The sequence below is a fragment of the Oncorhynchus mykiss genome, chromosome 1 (assembly GCF_057628025.1).
Source record: "Oncorhynchus mykiss isolate SJ-2025 chromosome 1, ASM5762802v1, whole genome shotgun sequence".
Classification (NCBI taxonomy): domain Eukaryota; kingdom Metazoa; phylum Chordata; class Actinopteri; order Salmoniformes; family Salmonidae; genus Oncorhynchus; species Oncorhynchus mykiss.
Window position 1 is genome coordinate 77,944,655 of NC_143022.1, and position 22,463 is coordinate 77,967,117.

At 44.1% G+C, this 22,463-nt stretch overlaps 2 protein-coding genes across 2 annotated transcripts in view; one reads left to right on the top strand and one right to left on the bottom strand.

The window, feature by feature from the left end:
- The window catches only part of insyn2a (inhibitory synaptic factor 2A), a 28,541-nt gene extending 24,491 nt beyond the window's left edge, over nucleotides 1–4,050 (top strand). Inside the window, exons 4-5 of the mRNA XM_090240696.1 lie at nucleotides 2,046–2,544; nucleotides 2,685–4,050. Of these exons, the coding sequence (XP_090096822.1) occupies nucleotides 2,046–2,229 (184 nt within the window). The 3' untranslated portion in view covers nucleotides 2,230–2,544; nucleotides 2,685–4,050. The remainder of the gene's footprint in view (nucleotides 1–2,045; nucleotides 2,545–2,684) is intronic.
- Nucleotides 3,255–22,179, bottom strand: LOC110529307 (indoleamine 2,3-dioxygenase 2). Its single transcript, XM_021611433.3, has 10 exons — nucleotides 21,957–22,179; nucleotides 20,524–20,619; nucleotides 19,733–19,852; nucleotides 19,520–19,638; nucleotides 19,303–19,317; nucleotides 19,078–19,177; nucleotides 18,745–18,862; nucleotides 8,671–8,722; nucleotides 7,278–7,426; nucleotides 3,255–6,636 (listed from the first exon to the last, which is right to left on the bottom strand). The coding sequence occupies exons 1-10, from the start codon at nucleotides 22,053–22,055 to the stop codon at nucleotides 6,287–6,289; spliced, it is 1,218 nt and encodes a 405-aa protein (XP_021467108.1). The 5' UTR covers nucleotides 22,056–22,179; the 3' UTR covers nucleotides 3,255–6,286.
- Nucleotides 22,180–22,463: the final 284 nt, after the last annotated feature.

A 22,463-nucleotide genomic window follows, 5' to 3' on the forward strand; every position in this document is an offset into this window, starting at 1 on the left:
TGCCTGTCACCGCAGATGTCTCATGGTCTGACAAACACCGCTCTGGCTCTGCCTGTCACCGCAGATGTCTCATGGTCTGACAAACACCGCTCTGGCTCTGCCTGTCACCGCAGATGTCTCATGGTCTGACAAACACCGCTCTGGCTCTGCCTGTCACCGCAGATGTCTCATGGTCTGACAAACACTGCTCTGGCTCTGCCTGTCATCGCAGATGTCTCATGGTCTGACAAACACCGCTCTGGCTCTGCCTGTCACCGCAGATGTCTCATGGTCTGACAAACACCGCTCTGGCTCTGCCTGTCACCGCAGATGCGGTTGTGCGGTGGATTGAGACACATCCTATGCAAAAAAACAGATATCTCTAGCTTAAATTGACAGATTTTGATGGGGATTTTTTGTTATGTAATTTAGACTGACGCACTGGTGCGTCAATCGACTCTCAGGGGTTAATTAACTGAATACATTCAAGATAGTATTCATAGTCAAGTTTATATTCATATAATCAGACCTTTATTGATTGATTCAATCTTCTGCACTGCCAAATTCCTCTCTGGCACCCTGTACCGTTTTCTCTGAAGGTTGTAATAGAGTTGAATAACTGACACTTATCGTAAGGGTAAGGATAGTTACTAAGATTCATTCTGTCACTTTAAGCAGAGCATCGCCTTCAGAAAACGAATTGGACTGCCTGTCAGGCCGGTGAATCTGAACAGAGCTGAACAGGGCTTTGTACATTCATCTGGCTGCCTAAGCTGTCTAGACTTATGTTTGACCTTGGAGGGTTTAATGTCCTTTAAGCAAGTTTGGCTCTTCCTCTATCCTTCCATGTGTTTGGCTGGCAGAAATATGCCACTTCAAATCATTCTATGCTTTCAATAAAACAACGTATCAATGATCAGCAACATTGTGTGATAAGGTTCATGCTATAAAAATGAAACTTTCTGCTACTATTGCTATTGTTACTTCTACTGCTGTACAACCTTACATTTTAATCTTCAGAGAAATTGTTTTTTTTATTAAGTTGGCAGAGGATTGGTAATATAATGACTTTGTGGCAATCTTTTTTGTCAACATGTATTAAATGGGCTGGCAAGTATGACAGTATGATTCATACTTGACTCATTCCAAGCTAGTATTCTGACAAAGATGATACATAAATGCTGTACATACATGTAGATGAACTTAATCAATAGCTGTATAGATGGGGAATACGCAATGTGTACTAATGCATAATATGTCCTTCGCTTATGCTGTAGTACGTCTGGGTCTGCTTGGGTTCCGAATGATTTCATTTGGTTGGGATTAAGCTGCTTCTCCCAACAGTCAGAGATTTAATCTGTGAGTTCAACCTCGGTGCCCGAATGGAATCAGATGATGGCCAGCCAGGGATTACAGGAACGGATGAGGAAATCAGACTCCAGAAATGACCCATATCCCAACGGACATATTGTATCATGACTATGCACTAAAACATACAGATGTGCAGGCTGTTTACATTTGTCTGATTTCACACTCAGTACATTTCAGCATCAAAGGAATGTATTTGTGTTGCTAGAATTATCAGACTGTACTGTGCCCTCCCCCGACAACCCATCTGGAGCCTATGGCTAGCAACTGCCCTGGATTATCAACAGACAAATTGAATGCCGGCGTTTTGGCAGTACTCTTGCATCCTATTATTAACTTAACATAACTTTTATGGGATCAAAATTCAATGTACCAGATTGTGCAGAGTCATGGTTCATACTTGAGCTGCGTCATTCATGTTAAATTTGTGATACCCACAATTAAGATTGGTTTGAATGTAATTTAATCTCTTAAATCCTGGTAGTCTAAAAACTAAAACTTAAATAGGATTGAACCACCCTTCCACAGTTTCAAATTGTAGTATTTTCCTTCTCTAAGTATTTAGTAGAATTACCAGTAGAATTCATACATTTACATCCGGTTTATCCCCCACAAGAATAAATTAATATTGTGTTTTATTGTATGTTTGTATGTGTTACTGTAACCCAATGCGATAGTTTTTTGTGTGTGTGTTGCAGTGTGGAGCTGGACTTCAAGCAGCAGGAGGACAAATTACAGCCCCTGATTAAGAGACTGTGCCCCTTGGACGACCCTCAATACCCTGCTCTGCCTTACCCCCACGAGGTGTTCACCTCAACCCCCAAACGCAAGTCCAAGACAGAGTCCAAAAAGCATGGTCGCTGGAAACTCTGGTTCCTATAATTTAGGGAACACTTTGGATTTTGGAATGGCCTTTTGGATCAGTTTTTACCCATTTACTATCTTCTCTCAAAGGGATTTATCAGAACAGATTTTTTGCTCCAGAGGACAGATAACCAGATACCAGTAAACCATCTACAGTATATCAGGGTTCTGAGTTGGAACTGCACTAGAAATCAATGGGGGGGGGGGGGGGTAAAAAAAAAAGATATATATATTTTCTCATGGAGGTTTAGAGTCTGCCAAGACTTCAGTTTCTGGCTCAAACACCAGAGAAGATCAACTTATACCCTGGCTAGAGGTTAGCAAAACAACAAGGTGAGACTGGATATATTTAGGTCGTCTTGAGATGTAGCCTACAATATGAAGACGGATGTTATTTATTTACTGGGCAAATGCTTCTCTCACTTTTTTATTTATGAATTCCAATGGCACACCTTTTTGGTCTCTTTCCCCAGAGACCTCTGCTTGAGTAGAAGAGGAATCACCATGTGGAAGGCCTGTTTCTCTACAAAGCTACTTTAACCGTACATCAGCCGGCAAAGCACAAACATTTGGAGACTGAGATGGAAGAAGAAGTTATATACAGTACATTACAGTATATTAGTGAACCAACTACATGAACCCTTCTTGCCCCTTCTCTCCAGTCTTGAGAGAACCCAATCTCTGTCTCTCTCTAGCCCCTCGCACTCTCTCCCCTCTCTCTCTGTCTCTCTTTCCCCCCTCTCTCTCTCTCTCTCCTTCTCTTCCATCTCTCTCTCTCGCTCGCTCTGTCTCTCTCTCCCATCTCTCTCGCTCTCTCTCTCTCTTCCATCTCTCTCCCTCATTCTCACTCTCTCTCACTCTCTGTCTCTCTCTCTGTCTGCACACAGACACACACTTCAGGAGTATGTTAAGAATGATTGAGGTATCTGAGATCCTAGACTGCGTTATCTTTTAGAAACAGGATGTTATCCTATAGTTCTCCTCGAAGCTGTTCTAATCCCTCAGTGTTCAGAAATAGAAAAAATTGACTTATTTTTAACATATTAAAGTTTATTGATATGTTTTATTACTGTGTTATTCAACCTGCAGCAGACTTTTGTTTTTAAATACCTTAAATGCTTTTCTTAAATATCAGTTGAAAAAGTAAGCATATTTTGCAACTTCTTTATCATGTCACACGCATAAAGCTTTCTGTGTCTTTAACTTACGTACTGGCTAACATCGCACTAACTTATTCTCACCCACAGCAAGGAAATGTACTGTAAAGACATGATGAAATTCATCACTATTCTCTCTGCGATATGTATTTCACATTCTAACACACTTGGCTTAATTGATCCTCATCACAGACCACGTGGTCATTCACATGATGCTATAATTCTGCAATTGATTGATTAACACTGATCAGCACCAAACGCCTTTGATTACCAACTCCTATATGATTACGTTGGGGTGAAATCAACTCACCACCCAGGAGAAGCAATCCATGCACTGAACTTGCAATCTTTATATTTCTAAACCAGTGATAGTGACTTTGGTAGCAGAGAGATTCAGTTGATGTAGCCACTAAAACTATACACTTACTGCACCATTAGTTTATGGACAATCATTTCAATCTCACATTAAAAATGTCACACAGACATAATGTGATTCAATCACACATCTGTTCTTGTCGACTGGGTTACCAAGTCTTTCATTATTTGGCTGTAGCATACTGAAAGACAGACACATAGCGATACCTTAAGGAAGTGCAATTCATTGATCATGTGCAATATTATGCATTTTGTACTGTTTTTACCTCACACAAAATGCATTTTCAATAAAAACCAATATAATTACGAGAGGTGTGCTGAAATTACTCTGTGGTATACTGTGTGAATTGCAGGGCAGCGACAGTTTGACACAAAGCAATGTTGATGGAGTATAAAAAGTTGGACCATCTGAGAACCGGTAGGTACATCAACATGGTACAGTACATGTCTTAATCTATGCTCTCTTCCCTGTCTTGTTGAGAAAGACTTGTAGCATGACCAGGGCTCAGCTGCAGTGTAGGATTGTGTAGAGGTCTGCCCAGTCACTCTCAGAACTCTTTCGCCCTCTCTTTCTCTAAATGTGATTGGCCCACTCTCTGGCAGGGACACTACTGGTGTGCCCTGAGGTATGACAGTTTCCAGCCTGCCACCTGCTGCCAAGATACTGTCTGCTTGGACACCTGAATTCAAGGGTGTAATTTCCCTCTCTCTACCTCCCTCCCTATATTGCTTCATCCCTCACTTCCGGCTTGTGGAGCTAAGATCCCGAGCTACAGTGAAACCATAGTTACTATGGTGAAACAGGTTGGATAATTGACGCAAGCTCAGTGGCTCAGCTCCCTGAGGAGCTAAGTGGTTTAGGTCCCTAAGGATATTTATAGTGTATGAGTTTAACTGTGCTTTTGTACGTGTCAACTTTCCAGGAAGAATTTGATGGAATAGAAAATCTCCCTTTATAGAACAATGTAAGGGCCTTCTCATTATCCACATACCCATGGTGGTTAAAGCCAGGCGATGATGGCATGGCATTTCTACCCATACTTACTCTATCCACTATTGGGATATCTAGTCATAAAAGCTACTTGACAAGCGAGCCCTCTCAAACTGCATACTGATGTTTCAAGTTGAAATGTGAGGCAATGCTGAGGCATGTAGCCTACTGCAGTTTACCACATCAGTGAAGGATTTGCTATGGCGTCCGCCAGGTACTTTCATGTTAAGTGTGCTGTGCACATCACAGGACCATCCACTTTCAATCCCTTTTACCAACCCGACCCAGTACTGTGGCCACTACTACAGACAGATAACCATAAAAGACATCAGTGAACAACCATCATTTTTTTGGGCCATTTGAGACCCCATACAAAAGCATGGCTGGTAAGACCATGTGGTTTATCTACTGTAAGCCAGCCAACATCACACTTCATGACTGAGGGTTCCTTCTCAAGCATCCTTGAAACCATGATCCAAATAACTGCTGGCGGGTTTAAGATGTACTTTGGGTAGAGTTGGAGTTCCACAATGAAGCTTACAAGGTAAACTGTTTTACAATTCAATACCTATCACAGAAACCACCACTATCACCTAAGCATCAATGTTTTAAGATTTCGATATACCGCACACAGATGTAGGATCTTCATTTGATCACTATTTTTGTTGCTGAGAATTTTTATGCCCAGCAGGAAATGCAAAGTTGAAAGAATTCTAAAGTTTGTAATTTCCACTTTAAATATCAGACTTGATTCACCCGAAATAAAATTGTATCAACTTCATCAAAAATGTATTCCACATAATAATTCACATTTCCTGTTGCTTGCAGGATTCTTTTCCTGCTGAAGGAAACTGGTTCAAATGAAGATCCTACATCTGTATTTGTCTTTTATGCTAGTATGTCGATTGGGATGTAGATTTTCCACAACCATAAAGTTGTGTTGTTAGGTCATAAACAACTGGCATATAAAGCATTTAGCTGTGATGGCTTAGTTGATAGCTCTACATCACGTGTCAAGCTCATTCTGCGGAGGGCCGAGTGTCTGCGGGTTTTTGCTACTCCCTTGTACTTGATTGATGAATTAAGGTCACTAATTAGTAAAGAACTCCCCTCACCTGGTTGTCTAGGTCTTAATTGAAAGAAGAAAAAAAACTGCAGTTACTCGGCCCTCCATGGAATGAGTTTGACAGCCGTGCTCTACATCATTCTCTTGGTTATTCCTAGTCAAATAGATCATCAAACTAAAACGCACTAGGCAGTGTTGGAAGTGGGCAGGCCCTCGCCAGAACCCAATTTTCAACTAGTTTGAGTAATATTTACAATAATTATGTAGTGTTTGCCACAGCAAGAGAAAATATATTAGTCAAGCATAATGATATATACTGTATATACAACCAATACAATGATGAAAGGTGTGCTGAAATTATTCTATGGTATACAATGTGAATTGCAGAGCAGCGACAGTTTGATACAACACCATGTTGATGGAACATATGCTGTATAAGTAACCAAACGATGGTGATCTATATCAGCGTTGACTCTGTGATGTGAGTCAGGTCTGTGAGATCAGTGCTCTCTGAGTGGCATCACGGATGCTCTTCAGGAAGGGCAGTGGGCTGGAGCCTCCGGTTCCGGTTTCATCCAACGCTGAGCCTACGCCATTGAGTGGACAGCGCATGGCACGGGCCCGGTGACCAGGTACAGTGATGTACCGGGTCACGGCGGAGAGGTGATAACTCCGCAGGTTCACCAGGGCAGACACACAGGAGTCATAATTGATGCAGAGAGAAGGGCTGGAGCAGGAGAGGATAAAGTCACGTAGAGGGGGACAGCCAGACAGAGTCTCTATCAGCTGGCGGTGGGAGGGGAGCATGTACTCCCGCATGCGCTTCAGGAAAGATGCTGTACATGGAGAGATGGAGAGGGGGAACAATTGAGGAAAAATGAGGAGAGGGGAAAGGTGAGATCAGAGGGGAGATACGCTTGGATTAGAACCTGCCTTGGAATATCTAATAAAAGGGAAGAGAGACTGCAGATTCTTTCAAACAACACTATCATAAGATCTGCAAAAATGGAGAATCAACTACCCACTCAACAGTGCATAGTTGAAAAGCTCCATGAATAGTGCCGGATCAATGCTTTTATAGAGAAAATACATACAACCCCTTTCTGTTTACGTGGCAGTCAGCAGGTAGTGTATAAAAGGTAATTCGTTGTCTATGTAAACTTAAGATAGCACAAGGTTGATAGCCCGAGGGTTCAACCGATTAACTGCGTTCACATCAACAAACACTCTATTGTACTCCTATCTCTAAGCTGTAAACCCAGTCTTATGACGAAGTCACACCAAGACAAGTGTGTATCAGGTTAGGAAAAACACTAGCATATAACAAGAGACTATTCTTTAATTAAGCAATAAATCATGGGATAGCATGACTAATTATGTAATTTTCCACGACAAACCCAAATTGAAATATTACTGGAAATTCACCTGGAATTTTTATTCAGAAACAGAGCCTTATTGGGTCAGAATGGGGTTATACCTGCATGGTCGTCATGACAGATGCCCAGTAGTGCATCAAAGCACTGAATGGAGGAACTCTGGGCAGCACTTCCTCCTGACAGCATCATCGGCTCCTCAACTATACCCTCATACAACAGCCCTTCTGGAAGCATGGGGTTATCCCTCCATCTACGAAAGCACAATACAGGGTTATGCATGAAACTATTACAGCACAGAATGGGGTACATAATGTAGGGATAATGGATAAGGTTGTACAGCAGTAGAAGTAACAATAGCAATAGTAGCAGAAAGTTTCATTTTTATAGCATGAACCTTATCACACAATGTTGTTGGGATAAAATCAGTTTTATTTTTTGCCAAATTCTGTTTTCTCCATTTTGTTTTTCCACGTTTCAGAATTATTTTTATTTTTTTAGGTTTTCTCTCTCAAAATCACACTTTTTTAATAGAAAAACAGCACAATTGTATGTTTTAAGTCCACAACAATGCATAAACCACATCAGGAGACCACTTTTGAGAAAAATCATTTTTGGGTGTAGAATATATATTGAGCGTACAAAACAATAGGGAAACCTGCTCTTTCCATGACATCGACTGACCAGGTGAAAACTATGATCCTTTGTTGATGTCACCTTAAATACACGTCATTCAAAGCCTTGAGACATGGATTGTGTATGTGTCCTATTCAGAGGGTGAATGGACAAGACAAAATATGTAACTGCCTTTGAACGGGGTGTGGTAGTAGGTGCCAGGCGCACCGTTTTGAGTGTTTCAAGAACTGCAACACTGCTGGGTTTTTTACGCTCAACAGTTTCCCGTGTGTATCAAGAATGGTCCACCACCCAAAGGACATCCAGCCAACTTGACACAACTGTGGGAAGCATTGGAGTAAACATGGGCCAGCATCCCTGTGGAACGTTTTTGTCACATTGTAGTCCATGCTCTGACGAATTGAGGCTGTTCTTAGGTGTCCCTAATGTTTTGTATGCTCAGCATAGATGCTCTTTCATTCAAGTGTGCACCAACAAGAGACTTGTTTGAATAGCAGTGTTTCTGTAGCACACATGTGATTTCAGAGTTTGCTAAACAAATCATCACTGGATTACAGCAAATAATGATATAATTCTGTAATTAACATTTCATTGAAAAGGCATTTTGAAAAGCATTTCCATCTACCAAAAGATGGTTAGCATTAGCATCTTTGCTAACTGCTAAACAAAGTGCTACAAACGTGCACACAGACAGCGGCATTCCCACATTGCCTCTTCAGAAAGTTGAAAATATAAATCACTGATGCGTTTTGTTAATGTCTTATGAATAACTTGGGCAAATTAATCAAATGTCTAATAAGTTGAATACATTTAGTTGATAATTAAATGGCTTGGATATGTATGGATTGTATCATACATTACCCTGAGAAGAAGATTCTCAGAGTTCCATGGAATGCAGTGGGGTCCACATGCCCTGAAAACAGAAATATTTCAATATTCCAATAACTTGCACAATATATATATTGTGACAGATGGCAGGGAGAGGTGAGGGGAGTGGTGATTGAAGGGAGATATCTTGCAGCCCGCCAGCTCCACTCTCAAGCCTTATATGGACTTCCTGCCCCTATGAGGCAAGCCTGTGGGTCATTAGGCCATGGAGTGCTTGTGGATAAAAGAGAAAGCGGGCTGCACAACCTGGGAGAGGACTGAGAGGGAAACGTGTGTTATGGAGAGTGTGGGAAGAGAGAATTATCTGTGTGATTACCCGTTGAACCTGGACTGTCTGATTACCTCCACTGTGTACCGAACCGGTTTGGCTGAGGACCCGAGTTTTAGGAATGAAACGGACAACGAGAACAGATTGTGGACTGTGAACTGGTTGCTCAATTCCCCCCTTTCCCACAGTGTGCAAATTTCCCTTATAAATATCCCATTTGAATTCTAGTTGTGCTTTGTGTGCGTGTTTGGTTATTGAACATGGTGATGTGGAAACCCCACCCCCTTGAGCCTGCTACATGTGGTGGAGAATGCGGGCAAAGCAAACCATGAACTAAAATAGCGCCGGAAGAAATGGCAGCAGTTTTACGGCAAAAAAGAGCTTCTGAATATCAGGACAGCGATGACTCACCTCGGATTAGACAAAGATTTTTTCTACAACAAGACGATGCACATTACATTCTCCAAACACCCCACAGAACAGACATCGCCGTTATTTGCAAGAGGAAGTGATGCAGGTACAGAGGACAAAGAGCCGGATGCCTGGTCAGGACCCTGAGAAGGAGACTGGGAAAGCTGCCGTTACCGTCAATACTACTCGCCACCTTGCAATCATTGGACAATAAAATAGATGAGGTACAATCATGAATATCAAAAACTGTAATATCCTATGTTTCACGGAATTGTGGCTGAATGACGACATGGAGGGGAGGGGGGGGGGGGGGGGGGGGGGTGCATGAAATCTAAGGAAGTCTCTAGATTTTGCTGGCCTGAAGTAGAGTATATTGTGATAAATTGCAGGCCACACTACTTGCCTAGAGTTTTCAGCTATACTTTTCGTGGCTGTTTATTTACCACCACAGACAGATGTTGGCACTAAGACAGCACTCAGTCAGCTGTATAAGGAAATAAGCAAACAGGAAACCACTCACCCAGAGGTGGCGCCCCTAGTGGCCGGAGACATTAATGCAGGGAAACTTAAATCAGTTTTACCTAATTTCTATCAACATGTCAAATGCGCAACCAGAGGGAAAACAATTCTAGATCACCTGTACTCCACACACAGAGACACGTACAAAGCTCTCCCTCGCCCTCCATTTGGTAAATCCGACCACAACTCTATCCTCCTGATTCCTGCTTACAAGCAAAATTAAAGCAGGAAGCACCAGTGACTCGGTCAATAAAAAAGTGGTCAGACGAAGCAGATGCTAAACTACAGGACTGTTTTTCTATCACAGACTGGAACATGTTCTGGGATTCTTCCGATGGCATTGAGGAGCACACCACATTAGTCACTGGCTTTACCAATAAGTGCATAGAAGACGTTCCCACAGTGACTGTACGTATATACCCCAACCAGAAGCCATGGATTACAGGCAACATTGGCACTGAGCTAAAGGGTAGAGCTGCCTCTTTCAAGGTGCGGGACTCTAACCCGGAAGCTTACAAGAAATCCTGCTATGCCCTGTGACGAACCATCAAACAGGCAAAGCATCAATACAGGGCTAAGATTGGATCATACTACACCAGTTCCGATGCTCATCTTATGTGGCAGGGCTTGCAAACTATTACAGACTACAAAGGGAAGCACAGCTGTGAGCTGCCCAGTGACACGAGCCTACCAGACGAGCTAAATCACTTCTATGCTTGCATCGAGGCAAGCAACACTGAGGCATGCATGAGAGCATCAGCTGTTCCGGACGACTGTGTGATCACGCTCTCCGTAGCCGACGTGAGTAAGTCCTTTAAACAGGTCAACATACACAAGACTGCAGGGCCAGACTGCAGGGCCAGACGGCACTCACATTTGTAGCCATGAAGTGCTTTGAAAGGTTGGTAATGGCTCAAATCAACACCATTATCTCAGAAACCCTAGACCTACTCAAATTTTCATACAGCCCAAACAGATCCACAGAAGATGCAATCTCTATTGCACTCCACACTGCACTTTCACACCTGGACAAAAGGAAAACTTATGTGAGGATGCTATTCATTGACTACAGTTCAGCTTTCAACACCATAGTACCCTCAAAGCTCATCACTAAGCTAAGAATCCTGGGACTAAACACCTCCCTCTGCAACTGGATCCTGGACTTCCTGATGGGCCGCCCCCTGGTGGTGAGGGTAGGTAGCAACACATCTGCCACGCTGATCCTCAACACTGGAGCTCCACAGGGGTGCGTGCTCAGTCCCCTCCTGTACTCCCTGTTCACCCACGACTGCATGGCCAGGCACGACTCCAACACCATCATTAAGTTTGCAGACGACACAACAGTGGTAGGCCTGATCACAGACAACGACGAGACAGCCTATAGGGAGGAGGTCAGAGAACTGGCCATGTGGTGCCAGAATAACAACCTATCCCTTAACGTAACCAAGACTAAGGAGATGATTGTGGACTACAGGAAAAGGAGGACCGAGCACACCCCCATTCTCATCAACAGGGCTGTAGTGGAGCAATTTGAGCGCTTCAAGTTCCTCGGTGTCCACATCAACAACAAACTAAAATGGCAGTCGTGAAGAGGGCACAACAACACCTATTCCCCCTCAGGGAACTAAAATGATTTGGCATGGGTCCTGAGATTCTCAAAAGGTTCTACAGCTGCCTGGTACAGCAATTGCTCGGCCTCTGACCACAAGGCACTACAGAGAGTGGTGCGTACGGCCCAGTACATCACTGGGGCTAAGCTGCCTGCCATCCGGGACCTCTGTGGTGGTGTCAGAGGAAGGCCCTAAAAATGGTTAAAGAACCCAGCCACCCCAGTCATAGACTGTTCTCTCTACTACCGCATGGCAAGCGGTACCGGAGTGCCAAGTCTAGGACAAAAAGGCTTCTCAACAGTTTTTACCCCCAAGCCATAAGACTCCTGAACAGGTAGTCAAATGGCTACCCGGACTATTAGCATTGTTTTTACGCTGCTGCTACTCTCTGTTTATCATATATGCGTAGTCACTTTAACTATACATTCATGTACATATTACCTCAATTAGGCCGACCAACCAGTGCTCCCACACATTTGCTAACCGGGCTATCTGCATTGTGTCCCGCCACCCACCACACACCAACCTCTCTTTTACGCTACTGCTACTCTCTGTTCATCATATATGAACAGTCACTTTAACCATATCTACATGTACATACTACCTCAATAAGCCTGACTAACCAGTGTCTGTATGTAGCCTCATTACTTTTATAGCCTCGCTACTGTATATAGCCTGTCTTTTTACTGTTGTTTTATTTCTTTACCTACCTGTTGTTCATCTAACATTTTTTTTGCACTATTGGTTAGAGCCTGTATGTAAGCATTTCACTGTAAGGTCTACACCTGTTGTATTCAGCGCACGTGACAAATAAACTTTGATTTTATTTTTTTATCTGATTTGAACCAAGCTCAATAACTAAACAGACATGGAGCACAATGGAAGCATCGGGAGCTGCTGGAGGAACAGCGTCAGCAGACCGCTCTCCTGCGAGCTCAACTCAACCAGCTGACAGCCACCCAGGCCAGCGTGGCTGCAGGCGCAGCAGTCTCTTGTTCCAAACCCAGTAGGTTTATACTGAAGCTGACAGAGGCTGAGAGCATTGAGCCTTACCTCCAAGCCTTCGAGAGGATGGCGGCTAGGGAAAAAAATGGTCCCATGAGCATAGGGTAAGCCTGCTAGCACCCTTCCTGTCAGGCACAGCACATAAAACCTATCAGGATCTGACGACAGACCAGGAGATGCATTACGAGGGGCTGAACAAGGAAATCCTGCGCCAGTATGGTTACACCCTGATTAGCAGGGCACAAAGATTCCATCATTGGGCATATGATGCCTCAGCGTACCCCCGGTCGCAAATGCATGATCTAATTAGGCTGGCCAAGAGCTGGCTAACTACTGAAACACTGACGCTCATGCCCATTGAGTAAGTGGTCATAGATACATTTCTACGCTCTCTCCCATTCGAAGCTAAAAGGTTAGCAAGCCAAGCTAACCCGCAGAGTGCAGATCAGCTGGTGGAACTGGCGGGAGGTCAAGAGATGGCTTTCAAGGTTCTGTGCAGTGGACAACCATGGCAAGCTGAACTCTCCACTCGCCCGAAGGAGCCGAAAAGGGCGGAGGACCATGCCGGGACCCCAGCCAAGGATGGGAGGACACCAACAGCCAGCTCCCAGAGACAACGCCCCTTTCTGAACCTGGACAGCAGGAAATGCTACGAGTGTGGTGAGCGGGGACACATCGCCTGGAACTGTCCAAACCACGATGTCCCGATGCCTTTGGCCTCAGCCAGTGAGGTAGCCACTGGCCGTCCCTGGGGCTTGCTGATGGAATGCTGGGCTGAGGAGAGTGGTCCTTCCCCTGTCACCCCGGTAAGAGCCAACGGAAAGGACACCACTGCACTTTCGGACACCGAGAGTATGGTGACCCTGATCCGACCTGACTTTGCCAAGTCCCCGAACCTGACTGACACCGTGGCCATCATGTGCATACACGGTGAGACCCAGGACTACCCTGCCACACTCCTCCACCTACAGACCACAAAGGGACATCACACAAGGTCAGTGGGAGTCATCCCGAACCTGCCTGTGCCGGTCCTTATCGGGAGGTATTTCCCGATGTTCCACCAACTGTCGACCAGTATGTTCAGAGACGTGAGGAATGGAGAGAACCAGAAGGGAGGAAGCCGGAGAGGTGGGAGGGACACCAGAAGGAGTGATGCCCGGATGTGTGGATTCCAGAAGGTGGACTACCAGGAGTCAACAGAACCCCTCTCAAAGGGTGGCTGGGGTGAAGCAAGACTGGAGGCAGGTGTGGCGACTCTGGAAGACCTGTTCCCGATGGACCATGAGGTGGCGCCACAGCCCGCCTCTCTAGTGGGCCAGTTCAGCACGTCCCAATTGGAGGTTCTATAAAGAAGAAATTGCTGTATCAGGTGGTGAAGAATAATGACGAATTCATGGAGTTGTTGTTGGTGCCCAGTCCCTGCAGTTGGCGCACTCCCACCTTCTTGGGGCTCACCTAGGGGTGGAGAAGACCTTAGACCGGATCAAGGCAATATTTTACTGGCCAGGTGTGAAGAGAGCAGTGGAGGATTACTGCCGCAGTTGCCCGGAGTGCCAGCAGGTGGCGCCAAAACCACACTTTTGCAGCCCCTTAATTCCCCTACCCATTATTTCAGTCCCTTTCAGCAGGATCGCAATGGGCCTGGTGGGATCTCTACCAAAGAGCAACCGAGGGCACCAATACATCCTGGTGATTCTGGATTATGGCACCAGGTACCCGGAAGCCATTCTCCTCTGCATCATAGCCACCAAGGGAATCGCACATGAGCTAGTCATGCTGTTCACCCGAGTAGGCATCCCTGACGAGATATTAACTGACCAGGGAACCCCATTCATATCGCAAATCATGAAGGACCTCTGCAAACTAATGAAAATAACCCAGTTGCGCATCTCAGTGTATCACCCACAGACCGATGGAAAGATTAAATCGAACCCTGAAGCAGATGCTAAAGAAGGTGATGGAGGCGGATGGAAAGAATTGGGACCAGCTGCTACCCTGCCTGATGTTCTTGATCTGAGAAGAGCCCCAAGCTTCAACACGGTTTTCTCCCATTGAACCCCTGTATGGGAGACAACCCCGAGGACTGCTGGACGTGGCTAAAGAAGCAACCATCGCCCCATCAACCCATGGTGGACCAAGCGCGGATGGAAACCCTGGGGCCCTGGTACAGGAACACATGCTGGAGGCCCAACCGTGGGAGTACAATAGAGGGGCACAACAAAGAGACTTCCAGCCAGGAGACAAAGTGTTGCTGTTGGCCCCCACCTCAGAATGTACGTTTTTGGCCCGATGGAACGGGCCGTACGAAGTCCTTGAGAAGGTGGGTGAAGTCAACTATAGGGTCAGACAGCCGGGACGTAGGCATCTGACACAGATTTACCATGTGAATTTATTAAAGAAATGGAATGCACGTGATGTACTCTGCTCTATTGCCCCAAAGAAGGCTACCACAGAGACAAAGCCTGCGAAGATGCCACTGGGGGAGCTGCTGAGCCAAGCACAGCACCAGGAGCTGACAGAGTTTGTCGGCCGGAACCAGGATGTGTTCTCCAGTTAACCAGGACACACCAGGACACACCAATCTGGTACAGCACAGCATCATCATCGAACCCGGGAACAAGGTGAAGTTGAGAGCCTACCGCATATCGGAAGCAAGGAGCAAGGCCATCAGGACTAAGGTGAAAACAATGCTGGAAGCTGATATTGTCGAAGAGTCGAAAAGTGAGTGGTGCAGCTCCATAGTGTTGGTGCCGAAGCCAGATGGCACCTTTCGCTTCTCTAATGATTTTAGAAAGGTCAATTAAATCTCAAAGTTCGACGCCTACCCCATGCCCTGAATTGATGAACTAATCGAACGGCTAGGGACCACCCGATTTATCAGCACACTTGACCTGGCGAAGGGTTATTGGTAGGTGCCCTTAGCTCCCGAGGTGCAGGTGAAAAGTGCTTTCACCACCCCTGATGGGCTGTTCCACTACAAGAAGCTGCCCTTTGGGTTGCACAGGGCCCCGGCCACCTTCCAAAGGATGATGGACTGGATTCTCCGTCTCCATCGTGAGTAAACAATCGGGAGGGGATGTGTCAAACCCCAGGTGAAGAAAGTGGAGGGGATTCGGGACTGGCCCCGCCCCCTCACCAAGAAGCAGGTACGCACATTTGTGGGATTGACTAGTTACTACCAGATAATTATTTTCCACTTTGCCTCCCTAGCCAGCCCCCTGACAGATCTGACCAGGAGCCGTCTGCCCGCCCAAGTGACGTAGACCGGGGAGATGGAGAAAGCCTTCCAGGACCAAAAGGGAGCACTGTGTTCTGGACCAATGCTGGTGACCCCGGACTTCTCCAAACCACTGGTGGTACAGACCGATGCGTCTGAAACAGGGGTGGGTGCTGTCCTATCACAGCTACAAGAAGGTGAGGAACACTCAGTCGTGTACATCAGCCGGAAGCTGTTGCCGCAGGAATAAATATATTCCACTGTGGAGAAAGAATGTCTAGCGTTCAAGTGGACGCTGGAGATACTGAAATATTAGTTATTTGGAGGGCACTTCACCCTCGTATCGGACCACTGGTTTGGATGTCACGGAATACGGACAGTAATGCCCGGGTCACCCTGGTTCCTATCCTTACAGCCCTTTGCTTTCTCTGTCGTCCGCAAATCAGGTGCAGCCCATGGAAATGCCGATGCCCTCACCAGGAGGGATGCTCTAGGGAGCTGCACCGTCCCTCGTGGGGGGGGGGGGGGGGGGTTGCACATGTCAGGGAGAGGTGAGGGGAGTGGTGTTGTGCTTTGTGCGCGTGTTTGGTTATTTAACTTGGTGCTCTTGAAACCCCACCCCCTTGAGCCCGCAACAATATATACAGTTGAAGTTGGAAGTTTACATAAACTTAGGTTGGAGTCATTAAAAATCGTTTTTCAACAACCCCACAAATTTCTTGTTAACAAACTATAGTTTTGGGAAGTCGGTTAGGACATCTGATTCAGTCATTTTCCAACAATTCTTTACAGACAGATTATTTCACTTATAATTCACTGTATCACAATTCCAGTGGGTCAGACATTTACATACACGCAAGTATAAACACAATAGGACCATGCAGCCTTCATACCGCTCAGCAAGGAGACGCGTTCTGTCTCCTAGAGATGAACGTACTTTGGTGCGAAAAGTGAAAATCAATTCCAGAATAACAGCAAAGGACCTTGTGAAGATACAGGAGGAACCAGGTAGAAAAGTATCTACATCCACAGTAAATCAGGTCCTATAACCTGAAAGGCCGCTCAGCAAGGAAGAAGACAGAGACTACGGTTTACTACTGCACATGGGGACAAAGATTGTACTTTTTGGAGAAATGTCCTCTGGTCTGATGAAGCCAAAATAGAACTGTTTGGCCATAATGACCATCGTTATGTTTGGAGGAAAAAAGGAGAGGTTTGCAAGCCAACAAACACCATCCCAACCATGAAGCACAGGGGTGGCAGCATCATGTTGTGGAGGTGCTTTGCTGCAGGAGGGACTTCTGCACTTCACAAAATAGATGGCATCATGAGGACGGACAATTATGTGGATATATCTCAAGACATCAGTCAGGAAGATAAAGCGTAGTCTCAAATGGGTCTTCCAAATGGACCATGACCCCAAGCATACAAGCATACTTCCAAAGTTGTGGCAAAATGGCTTTAAGACAACAAAGTCTAGGTATTGGAGTGGCCATCACAAAGCTCTGACCTCAATCCTATAGAGAATTTGTGGCATAACTGAAAAATCGTGTGTGAGTAAGGAGGCCTACAAACCTGACTCAGTTACACTAGGAGGAATGGGCCAAAGTTCATCCAGCTTATTGTGGGAAGCTTGTGGAAGGCTACTCGAAATGTTTGACCCAAGTTAAACAATTTAATGGCAATTCTACCAGATACTAATTGAGTGTATGTAAACTTCTGACCCACTGGGAATGTGATGAAAGAAATAAAAGCTGAAATAAATAATTCTCTCTATTCTTATTCTGACATTTCACATTCTTAAAATAAAGTGTTGATCCTAACTGACCTAAGACAGAGCATTTTTAATCGGATTACATGTAAGGAATTGCGAAAAACTGAGTTTAAAACTTCTTAAGGCTAGGGGGCACTATTTTCACATCCGGGTGAAAAGTGTACCCAGAGTAAACTCACTGCTACTCAGGCCCAGAAGCTAGGATATGCATATAATTGGTAGATTAGGATAGAAAACACTCTATGTGTGTGGGTATAACATAACTTATTTGGCAGGCAAAACCCAGAGGACAAACCATCCAGAAAATATTTTGAGGTCACTCTCTTTTCAATGGGTTTTCTATGTGGATCTAGATTTCTAAGGCATTTGCTTGCAGTTCCTATCGCTTCCACTAGATGTCAACAGTCTTTAGAAATTGGTTGATGTTTTTCCTTTGAGAAACTAAGAAGTAGGGCTGTTCAGAACGAGGGTTGAGTCTAGTGTACTGTTGTGGTTGGCACGTGCGACCTGAAAGCTCGCTCCACTTTGTTTTCGTCCGTTATTGAACACAGTTTATCCCGTCTTAAATTGTATCGATTATTTACGTTTAAAAATACCTAAAGTTGGATTAGGAAAGTTGTTTGAAATGTTTGGATCAAGTTCACAGGTAACTATATTTGATACTTAGTAGTCATGTTGCACGAGTTGGAACTGGTATTTTTCTGGATCAAACGCGCCAAATAAATTGACATTTTGGAGATATAACAACAGAATTTCTCGAACAAAAGAACCATTTGTGATGATTAATGGACATATTGGAGTGCCAACAGAAGAAGATCTTCAAAGGCAAGGCATGAATTATATCGTTATTTCTGACTTTTATGCCGCGCCTGGCGGGTTGTAATGTGATTTTCATGTGTTTATTTGATGGGTTGCTGTCCTCAGATAATAGCATGGTTTGCTTTCACCGTAAAGCTTTTCTGAAATTTGACACTGTGGCTGGATTAACAAGAAGTTCATCTTTAAACCGATTTACAACACTTGTATGATTCATTAATTATTATCGAGTATTTCTGTTTTTGAATTTGGCGCTGCTATTTCACTGGGTGTTGTCAAATCAATCCCGTTAACGGGATTGGCGTGCGAAGGGATCACTAAGAAGTTAAATGTATTTGGCTAAGGTGTATGTAAACTTACGACTTCAACTGTATACTACCTGGGTATGGATATGATTCACTGTGGATAAGGTAAGGATGTAACTTACTGTGCATGAGCTCAAATATTTCCTTCATCTTCCTCAGAGACTGGCCCACTTTGTAGAGGCCCTTCTGTATGCTGATGATGTCACAGGTTACCACAGCATTCATCACTGAAAACGCCCCCTAGACGTAGTTCAGGACAATTAGGACTCATAATCAAAAGCCCCTTAATGGTCATAGCGAAAGAGACCACGAAAGACAGAAAGAGATTACAAAAACAGAGAGAGAGGGAGAAACAGGGTTATAATGAGAGACAGAGAGATGTGAAGTGTGTGAGAGATACAGTACATAGATAGAGACAGAGACAAAGAAAGACAGAGACACACATAGAGACTTGCCTGTATCCCTGAGCTAGCAGCCCTCTCCACCAAAAGAGAGACCAGGAAGAACCCTTTACAGCTTTCTCCCCCAGGGAAAGAGAACAGTGTTTCCAAGTTCCTATATTGAAATGCACATGAATATCACATGGAAACCACAACAATATCAAATAGAAACCAAACTGAACCGAAAACAGGAATTTACAGGAGATGTAATTCTCATGACAGTGGTTCTGTCAAACTCACCCAATTTCCATGTCCCTGAAATAACAAGTGTGAGAAAGAATGTCAATACATTGCATGTGTTTCATAAACAGTACATAGTCCTGTCGTGTTAGTAGACGAAATGGTTGTGGACATAGGTGTAGTGGCATACTGGTACGGGTTGGAAAGAAAGTGGTCAAGTAGGTAGAGGTGAGGGATAGTGACAGACCAGGGTGTAAGGGTCAAAGGCCCAGCTCACCCTGTAGGGTCCTTGAGTCTCCAGTTGCCCAGAACAGAGTCTGCATAGGTCAGGATGGGAGGCAGGCCGAGTCTCTTGGAGACCAGCCAGTAGGGCAGAGCCAGGGATTTGGGGAGAGTCTAATAAACACAAACACCGAACATGCCAACAATCAATGGGACAGATTCCAGTGTTCATGTCTGAGGTTAAAGTTCACTCTGAGCTGATTTTTACCTGGGCCGGCAGGTGTTGCCCCTCCTGCCAGACATACCCCATGGTGATGAAGCCCAGGGCCAGGTGAGCCAGCCTCAGCTCCCGGTGGCCCTTTAGGTGATGGGGACTCAGCACTGGCATCTGTTTACAAAAATGGTAACAATGAGTCTGTTAGTATGGAGTCTATCAGCAACACTGGTACAATCACACACGCAGCGGTGTAAAATACTTAAGTCGTTTTTTGGGGAATCTGTACTTTACTTTACTATTTATATTTTTTGACAACTTTTACTTTTATTCCACTACATTCCTAAAGAAAATAATGTACTTTTTACTCCTTACATTTTCCCTGACACCCAAAAGTACTCGTTACATTTTGAATGCTTAGTAGGACAGGAAAATTGTCTAATTCACACACTTATCAAGTGAACATCCCATATCCTCCCCACTGCCTCTGATCTGGCAGACTCACTAAACAAATGCTTTGTTTGTGAATTTTGTCTGAGTGTTGAACTGTGCCCATGGCTATCCGTTAAAAAAAAAACTTGTCTGGTTTGCTTAATATAACAAATGTTTAATTATTTATACTTTTACTTTTGATACATTTAAAACCAAATACTTCTAGATTTTAGTCATTTTCTCTTAAAGTATCTTACCTATAACTCAAGTATGAAAATTGGGTACTTTTCCCACCATTGCACACGTCAGCACGGACATCACAAGCCCAGACACATGCATAATCACATCAGTACTGAAGCCTAAATCAAGTGTATTTGATTGTTGACTGAGATACAGTCCATGTGGTTTCTCACCTCATTGACCAGGTCTCGCAGCTGATGTGTTTGGATGAGGGGTGTGAGGTTGCTGGCCAAGCCCATCCATACCCGGTAGTAATCTGGAAGGTCTGTCTGAAATGGGCAAAGGTCATATAGCTAGATATGACAGTACATTGTTTTATCTGTGCACTATACGCAAAATAAGAAAATGGTTGGTTCTAGAAGTTCAAGCAAAAAATATGTTTCTGTCTGAAATCGGAACGTACTGTAAGTTAATGAGGTGTGATGGGATAAAAGAATGCACTAAAGTAGAGAGTAGAACTGTATCTAGTCCCTCAAGTCTCATTGATCTAGTGTTGACATTGAGCACACTGTTTCCAGTCTAAGTCAATAGAGACCAGAACAGACCAACTGTCATTGCCTCACAGCTCAGTGCACGCTGGAGGGAGGAAGATCAATAGGTATCCATATAACATCCCATTCTCTGTTCTGTACAGTATCTATGCTTATCTATCTCCAGTCTCATTGTCACGTTATGATCGCTTCACGTGGATGTCAGCCTCTGTGAGTGATCTGTGTCTGAGCTAGTTTTGCTATACTGTATCTCTGTCCCTTTATTATTGAACACATCCCTTTTATCATTGTTTCTGCAGTCGTCAAGTTCAATAATAGAAGGTAGTGGACAATGTCATGTGACAACCAAGCAGTTCCTCAAATCTAGGCTAAGGAGTTTAGGAAGTTCAATTTCCCTAAATTTACAACATGTTGATTGTCATACTGGATTTTGGTTAGAAAGAAACTAGACATGGCAGTATGGTGTGATGGGATAAAAGCATGATCTGAAGTAGAGAGTAGAACTGTATCTAGTCCCTCAAGTCTCATTGATCTAGTGTTGACATTGAGCACACTGTCTCCAGTGTAAGTCAATAGAGACCAGAACAGAACAACTGCCATTGGCTCACAGCTCAGTGCACGCTGGAGGGAGAAAGATCAATAGGTATCCATATAACATTAACCAAAGCAAACATATTTCTGAGTTTAAAATCATGGTAGCACATGGGATTTGTGGATCAAGACTTACTGGAGGAAATACTATAGGTCACTGACACAGAAGTAATTCCACACTTCTAATTTTTTCTATTGTGAAGTCTACAGACTGATATTAAATGTGGACGTAGGTTCTTTAATTTTGCTTTTCACATTCACAAAACAATACCAGGAAATTATTTGAATGGTGACTTAGTGAGTAGATCAAATTTGTAAAGAGCAGCAGAGTCTAGCTTGTTTTAACAGAAAACTAAACAGCATGTAAAGGAAAATTAACCAATAATGTAATAAATAAAATGGCAACTGATGAACCTGAAGACTCACCATTTATAACGTTATCTGTTAACAGTAATTGCAGTATTTTGAAATGTTTTTATGCTCAGCTCAAAGTACATATATAAAGTTGGAAAAAGATGCCTTACTGCTGGCTGCTCCAGGATGAATCCAAACTCCTCAGACACGAAGAAACAGTCCAGATCAATCTGCAGTGCTGACCTGGGGAATCTCTCTCCGTCTCCCATTCTCTGTTCTGTACAGTATCTATGCTTATCTATCTCGTCTCGTGTACACGTTATGATCGCTTCACGTGGATGTCAGCCTCTGTGAGTGATCTGTGTCTGAGCTAGTTTTGCTATACTGTATCTCTGTCCCTTTATTATTGAACACATCCCTTTTATCATTGTTTCTGCAGTCGTCAAGTTCAATAATAGAAGGTAGTGGACAATGTCATGTGACAACCAAGCAGTTCCTCAAATCTGGGCTAGGGAGTTTAGGAAGTTTTTTAAATTTCCCTGAATTTACAACCTGTCATACTAGATTTTGTTGAGAAAGAAACTAGTATTTATCATGAAGTTTCACAGAAATCTGAATCATAAGCCCATGTGCCACAAGTCAGTTTACATTGCATTCCTGTATCACACCTATTTCAG

Coding starts and splice junctions, on each gene's coding strand:
- LOC110529307 (XM_021611433.3), bottom strand. CDS start 22,055: ATGGGAGACGGAGAGAGATTCCCCAGGTCAGCACTGCAGATTGATCTG. Junction 19,639..19,732: donor GGCAACACCTGCCGGCCCAG/GTAAAAATCAGC, acceptor TGTGTTTATTAG/ACTCTCCCCAAATCCCTGGC. Junction 18,863..19,077: donor CTGCTAGCTCAGGGATACAG/GCAAGTCTCTAT, acceptor AACTACGTCTAG/GGGGCGTTTTCAGTGATGAA.